Consider the following 7,212-nt stretch of genomic DNA (forward strand, 5'->3'; position numbering starts at 1 on the left):
GAATTTTAAGCCCCTGGGGGATGTAACGGGGAGATAAACATCCGTTCCTTGCTCTTTTGCCAAACTGCCTGTGAGATGTAAACAAAGTTGGCGTATGTTTGAGCCATGGCTGTGTGAATGCATCTCCACAGGAAGGAATGCTCGTTTAGGATCTCTTGAAACAAGAAACACCTGTTAGAAAATCAGCGCACGCAGAGAAAATAACATCCACCTATGCACATGCTGCTGAGGCGTCGTACACGCTCACTTCAAAAGGCTGGGTCGACTGTCTGGGTTGGGAGAAATCTTTGCACACTGGCCAGAATTCACACTCTGCCTGGAATGCGGAGCTGGAGGAGTTCCAGGAACAGGACAGCCTGCTTGGAATATGTGGTATCATCCTGCTTCTGCACTGCCTTTGTCTTCAGAGCTGATGCAGAGAGGACTGTTGGTATTAAAAAGCATTCTGTTGATGGCTCTCATGCCCCCTGCTTGCGCTGAGAAGTGTAGCTGCTCCAGGAAGGAGGTGGCTTTGATCTATGCTCTGCTTAAAAAATGCTCTTTTGCCCGAAGCAGGGTCCATCTTCCTGTAGTGAGTGCAGGGTGATAGTGTTCCACCTCTTATTCAAGTGCTGACTGTTCTGGGAAGTGATCAGCTAAATTTGACTTTTAAGTACAATGCACCAGTAAACTGCAAAACACCGAGAATTCATGAAGCAACAGCTTATCCAGGTGATCGCTTAAATCACTGTGAGACACTTTGACTATGGAAGCCTGCTCACCCTGTGGGTGCTTGGGCGTGGAGGAGTTGGTGAGCCTCCTTGGCGTAGTGCATACAGGGGAGACTGGAGAAAGCAGCATGACTTTTTAGCCTTCCCTGTGGTCTTGTCTGCTCTGGTGGCCTGCTGAAAATGCTTCCTTGCTCTTTTTATAGCCAAAGACTCTTTTGTCATCCCTGGTTGTGATCCCATGCTCTCTTTTCCAGATTTGATGGCCGAGTGGTGGCAAAGCTTCCATTTATCCCCCTTTCATACATCCAAGGTCTTTCCCACCGTAACCTCCTGGGTGAGGATTACACCGACTGCTCCTTCATCTTCCTCTACATTCTCTGCACGATGTCTATCAGGCAGGTGAGTACGTTGCTGGGTCTCTCACATGCCTGAAACAAGGAAAGCACATCTCCACCCATAAAGAGGAGTCTGTTACTGCTGTCCAGTTTTGCATGTAGAATCTCTGATCTGTTTGTGGTTTCTCTGATTGTCTTCATTCCTATGCTTCATGCATGTTCAAAGCAATTCTAGATTGGGATCGTAAAAACAGCCACTATCCTGGACCAGTGTGGAAGACTTGACTGGAGACTTGCAATCAGAGTTGGCAGAAATAGGTTCCTTCCTTGTGTCTGACCGATAACTTTGTGGATGACCCTAAAAAGAGATTGTCTCCGTCAGAAGCCAATCCAAGTACTGCTTCTTAGTAATCGTGACTTTTAAAGCCATATGAGAAAAGAGAAGTGTAGCATCTTCAGGGGAAACTTCCCTGGTGGCTTGAGGTTTTATAAAGGTTCAGACAGTCCATAAATTTGCTGAAAAAGTGATAAAGAGTTAAATGGGTTCTTTTGGGCTTGTCCTTCCCATTTTTGCTGACTGCCTGGTTTTTCTTTCTAGAGTCTTTGGAGCTTTACCTTTGAGCCTCTGCCAGTGTTAGGGACACAACCCAGAAAGGGTGTCTGGTGTGATAAGCCAAGAGCTGACTACTCATAGCTCCCCAGAAAAGCTGGTTAGTCCTATCCTTTGAAAGGAGAAGTGTTAGTGAGGGTGAGGGAAGTGCCTGTCCAGGAAGGTTCACTGGCAGCAGAGTGGCTGGTGAGGACCTCCCCAGTGCAGCCAGAAGTCTGCTCTGCCAGAATCCCCCAGAGAGTGCTGAGGATAAGTTAATGGACTCTGGGGGCTGGAGGAATGCTGGTGCAACCGGCAGCAAATTACCTGCCCTTCTGTATTTATATTTCCTTTTTCTTTGATTCACTTCCTGAATTCTTGCTGCTTTTCTCCTTGACCTTCTTGTCGCTTTTCCTCGGGGTGTGTGCCAAGGGGCTTGGAAAGGCTTAAAGCAGATCGACAAAGGGAAGCAGTGTGTTATGCCAGCTGCTGTCACACGTTTGGATGAGCTTGAAGGAGCAGCTTAATAGTAGAGTTCCTTTAATCACAAAGTGCACACCAGTGGATCGAATTCTTCGTAGCCCTCCGTACTGGGTGCTTGTGTTGCAATGGATCTGTGTCTGGTCCAATGGGAAAGCAGATAATGAATTGTAGAATAATTTATGTTGAAAGGGTCACCTGGAGGCCATCTGGCCCACCCCTCACTCCAGGCAGGGCCAACTTCAGCATCCCAAAGGCCAGGGGCTTCCTCATTCTCTCAGCTGCAAGACAAACCTTGTTTAACTTCCCAGTAACTGGAGCAGCGTTCGCTGCTTTGAAGGAAAGGAGACCTCTGCAGCTCTTCAGATCATCTTGCTGAACTGCTGGGGTCTGATGCTGTTCCTTCAGGCAATCTTGTCTGGTGCTGCTCTGTGTTACTCACCTGTTATGTGGAAAGTCCCTTCTTTCCAGCGTTGTGGATAATTATATGAAACTAAATAGCACCATCAGCAAGATTTTTCTGCACACATTGGGTTGATTGGGGAATTCTCTTGCTGAAAAATCCCCCATGGATTTCTTTGGGGGGCCAAAAATATAATTCCTGTGGTTAGTTCTAGAGCTGGGCATTTCCTGATGTTTTCTGTTGTGAAATCAGCAGACAGCACGAAGCGAGTGGTGGTCTGGTCTGGTTCTGGGCAGAAATGCCAAGCTGTTTGCAGTAGGTTTGTCTTTCAACAGAAATTCTGGGGGAAAAAAATTGCTCTTGTGCTTGAAAGGTTATGCTGGTGGCCCTGTGGAGGATGGAAATTACTTTATTACTTTGGAGAAGGGTGGTTTTGCTCTGAAGTGTTAGACCATGTCTTCACAGAGCTGCCTTATCTATGTGGTTAGCTCCACCTGCCAATTCCCAGCTGTTGGGCAGCTCGGTTTCTTCCTCCTTGCTATGCAGAGGGAAGGGCAGAGACCAGCCACATTAGTTTGTGCAAAAGTCATGAACTGAAGCTGCGATTGCTGGCATCCTGCTCTTGGCTTTATTACTGTTTGAAGAAACTTGGGTGATAACAGCATTGGGAGGGCTCTGAGAGGCCAGAGAGGGGAAGAAAGTAATTAAGGGCTTAAAATGGTGCCGAAGACTTGCTTTTGGTGCTTTCCATGACATTGGAGGTGGAAGCGTTGTGACCTTTTGTGCTTCAGTGTGTGCAAAAGGGGAAATCTGGCCAGGTGAGCTTCTCAACAGCTGTTAGCCCAGGGGAGGATAACTGATGTGGGAGCTGATGTCTGACTTGATGCTCACACCAGAGGAGAAGGAGTGGAGGTGTTCCAAAAGCCAGGGAACAGGTTGCAAACAAATTAAGGAGACCATACATCCCTCGGACTTCCCTTAAATCCTGTAGCTGCTTGTGAAGGCATCAAAGGTAGGGAGGAGAGGTGTCCTTGTGGAGGTCGGAAGTAGAGGAACTCCTGTGCGCGTGAAAGAAGCGACCTGGAGGGAAATGCAGGGGAGTACGTGAGGGTGGGGAGACTAACTGGATGGTGATTAAACTGACATTAGTGAGATGGGCAGCAGCAGCATCAGGCGGCCTCTTCATGTGGTCCTCAGCCATGTGGGGGTGATAAACTCTTCAGAGTGGAAAGCTTGCTGCCTGTGACCTGGCCAGCATCTCCCAAAATAGTCAACTCGCAGTGAGTAACTTCCTTTGCGCTGTTCCCAGCTCTCCCTGGCACGTAAATCCTGTCCCCTAGTTCCTCCTGCTTTCCTGTTTGCAGAGAGAAGGGTTGCTGGGAGAGGCCTTCCAAGGGTCCTTGAGCTGTTGGGTTTCAGCTGGGAAAGTCTGCTGCTGGGCTGGGCGGGAGGCGTAATGTCAGGGTTACATCCTCTGTCCCCGCTCCTGTCTCCGAGCTCCCAGCCTTCACCTGTGGTGTTTGTGGAGAGGAGTATGCTGCTGTTCCTCAGGCGTTCGCTGGTCTTCACTTCCTTTTCACACACGCCTGAACTGTAGGTTAAGCCGCTCCTCTCTGAAGTGCGTTCCCCGGGGGATGGAGAGCCAGCCATTATCCCAGTGTGCTTTCCCACGTGGCCTGATTTTGAGGCAGGCTGCTCTCTGCCTTGTCTTTGAGACCCATTCTGGGTTTGAAGACAAAAGCAGAAGCAGCTCCTGTCCTTCCTGCAGTCACTTTGAACTTCAGAAGAGGGCAGGTGAGGCTTTTGGGTCTTGAACAGTCTCCCTCCTTGCTCCTGAAGGTGATGGGAGGAGACTCTGCAGACTTCCCTATGCCACATGGCCCACAGCAGACAGGACAGGCTTCTTGCCCCAGCCCTGGTGTTTCCAGCCATGTAGGCTTCAGGGTTGCTGTCCAGCAAAACCTGCTTTGCAGCTAGGGCAGGAGGCTAGCTGGGAGGGGACTGCCATGGAAGGAGAAACTTGATTATCTTAAAGGTCTTTTCCAACATAAACCATTCTATGATTGTGCTGGAGAGTGACTGTAGTCTTAAATCCACATACAGATGAGATGTCATCTCTCTTCTTGGAACTTTGAGCAGGAGGAATAAACTTCAGCACCACAGTTCTTCTCTCTCTTGGTACTTAAAGGAACGGGAACAGGCAGGGCACACTTCCTTGCCTCCCTGGGTGCCCTGCTCCACGGGTGAGCCAGTCCAAGGCAGATAGGAGCCTGGTCCTGCCTGCTACTGACTCTGCAGCACCCTCTGCTGTTGCCGAATCTGTCCCTCGGCTGCCTTTGTTTCTTCCTCTCTGTCCACCTCTTGGCTAAGGAAGCTCTGAGAAGAGGAACCGCATGAAGGAGTCTCCCACAATGAAATGCTGTCACACGTTCAGTTGCTGAATATCAACCAGTGGCTGATTTTTGTAGGCTATGGACTAAACCCGATGTAACTCCCATTCAAGTGTTCCCCTCCTTTACCTCATGCGTGGGTGGGGGCTGAAACCTCCTTTTCCATAGTGTCCACCTGGAATGATTCTCCATTTTAAAAAATTTTAATTTAGCTACTGTGGAATTATGAAGTGCTCTCTCTGCTTTTGTTAGTTTGTTTTACTTCCATGATCAAAACGTTTGAGAACTCTGACCTATCCTATCCAGTTATTTTGGTGAGGACACCCAGGTTTGAAGAGAATCCTCCTTCCTCCTTTTGTTGTCCTGTCAGCCAGGACTCAGCTGGTGGCATGAGCAGGACACAGTTGTTTTCTTCTTTCCCTCACATCAGATGTTCCTGTTTCTCCAGCGCTGCAGGAGCAGCATCTCGAGCTGTAGTTATTTATGGTGAAGGATGAAACTGGTAAAAAGAACCAGTAGCTCTTTGTAGTTGCACTGTTGCAAAATTCAAAAAGGAATTTCACACAGATCAAGAAAAACGTCAAATTTAAATATTCTGCTGTGAGGTTTTAGCTAATGCTTGGCTCTGCTACTTAGTTCTTTCCTCGTTCGTTGTTTTCCACGGAACCACCCTGCTCAGATGCAGATGAGGTCATCTCAATAGTCAGTTTGGGGCTTTGCTACGTAAGTCCTGCCGCACTGCCCGTCTCCACCGAAGCATTGTTCTGTCTGCAGCACTAGCATTCATGTTCATTCTGTGCCTAAGCTCCCACGTTGAACTTGGCACCCACCCCGGTTGCCACGTTGCTGACCCAAATTCCGGCCGCATTAGGCCAGAGCCTTCCTCGCCAACTTGCAGCCCCTCGGGCTCTGATGGCCGCCATCAGCAGTGGTTTCTGGGGCATGTGAAAAGCGAGGGCTGCTTCAGTTCTGCCTGTGAGCAGACGGCAGGAACCTGCTCCTGTGTGGGCACCGCAGCGAAACTGCAAAGATAACTGCTGTAGGTTGGGTTTTAAACCAGCCCATGTGCAAAGGCATCACTGAGGTACCTGCCAGCTGACTGTGTGTGGGGTGTAGCTGGAGGTGGAAAGGAACCCTCAACAAAGTGTGGATTTACTGATCAGAAGGATTTTGTCGAGGTGGGGGAGAGTGGGCCAGCTCTAACTACAGCCATTGCGGGGTGGTTCTCTGGCTCAGAGCTAAGCTTTTCTAAATGCGTGGGGACAGAGGCCCAGTGCAGAGCAGCCGGCTTGGTAAGGCTCTGTGGGGGAGAAACTGAATCTGTGGAAACTAGTGGGAAGGTTGTAAGCAGCACTGGGATTTCTTCCTCTTTGTCTCCCTCATCGTGGTCTGACCTGACTATCCTGCTCTTCTGTTCTTTTTTTTGCAGAACATCCAGAAGATGCTTGGTCTTGCCCCTTCCCGAGCTGCCACCAAGCAAGCAGGGGGCTTCCTTGGCCCACCACCTCAGGCAGGGAAGTTCTCCTAAGGCACAGTTTCAGCCTTCCCAGAAGGTCTGCTCGGTGTACAAGACTGCCTTTGGGAGGTAACCAGATGGGATTCTGCACCAGGCACCACACGGCCACACCGGCCTGTGCAGAGCAGGCCACGCTCTTGGAAACATCTTCCATTTGGAGTATTCCACCAGCAGTTGTTTGCTCATCAAACCAAGAAAGTTCTCAGAAGATGACTTGACCTTCTACTTCTGGTGTTTCTGAGAAATAAATGGCATGGGCATGTTTATTTAGATGTCTCTTCATTGTGCTGTAGGATGAGTAGAAATAGATGGACGTAGTTTGATTCAGTTCACAGCATGGAAACCAAGTGATAGCATGAGCGAGGTCTGCAGAGCAGACAGCCTGGAAAATTCTTCCAACGAAGAGACCCTTGTGTCAGCCAGGCTGTGGTTGTGCGTAGGACAGCGAGTAGGTGCGCTAAGTTCTCCCTCTGCGAAGCTTCCAGCGTGGAGGGCGGGGTTTTCCGTGGGCCAAGTGACTGTGGACACTGGAACCTGCCCAGTGCCAGGCTGCCCTCGGAGGTGGCGGGTGTTTCTGGGTGCACTGTCAGCCTGTGTCTGCTCAGTTACAGGAACAAACCTGGCCTTCGGACTTGAGTAAACTGTTAACTTATGGCAGCGCCGCCTGCTGCTGGTGAACCCTTTCTTGCCTGAGTGGTTACGGCAGCAGCGCTTCTGTCTGTGCTCCTTGCTTTACTCATCAGTCACACCCTGAAAGGCATACAAATCAAGACTATGTTGCAGCTTAGC

At 49.6% G+C, this 7,212-nt stretch overlaps 1 protein-coding gene across 1 annotated transcript in view; it reads left to right on the forward strand.

The window, feature by feature from the left end:
* The window catches only part of TMCO1 (transmembrane and coiled-coil domains 1), a gene marked incomplete at its 5' end in the record, with an annotated part of 17,189 nt that extends 10,502 nt beyond the window's left edge, over positions 1-6,687 (forward strand). The window contains 2 exons of the mRNA XM_010145418.1: positions 965-1,109; positions 6,337-6,687. Coding sequence (XP_010143720.1) covers positions 965-1,109; positions 6,337-6,435 — 244 coding nt within the window. The remainder of the gene's footprint in view (positions 1-964; positions 1,110-6,336) is intronic.
* Between the last annotated feature and the right edge of the window lie 525 nt (positions 6,688-7,212).

The sequence above is a fragment of the Buceros rhinoceros genome, unplaced genomic scaffold, assembly GCF_000710305.1.
Source record: "Buceros rhinoceros silvestris isolate BGI_N320 unplaced genomic scaffold, ASM71030v1 scaffold18011, whole genome shotgun sequence".
NCBI lineage: Eukaryota > Metazoa > Chordata > Aves > Bucerotiformes > Bucerotidae > Buceros > Buceros rhinoceros.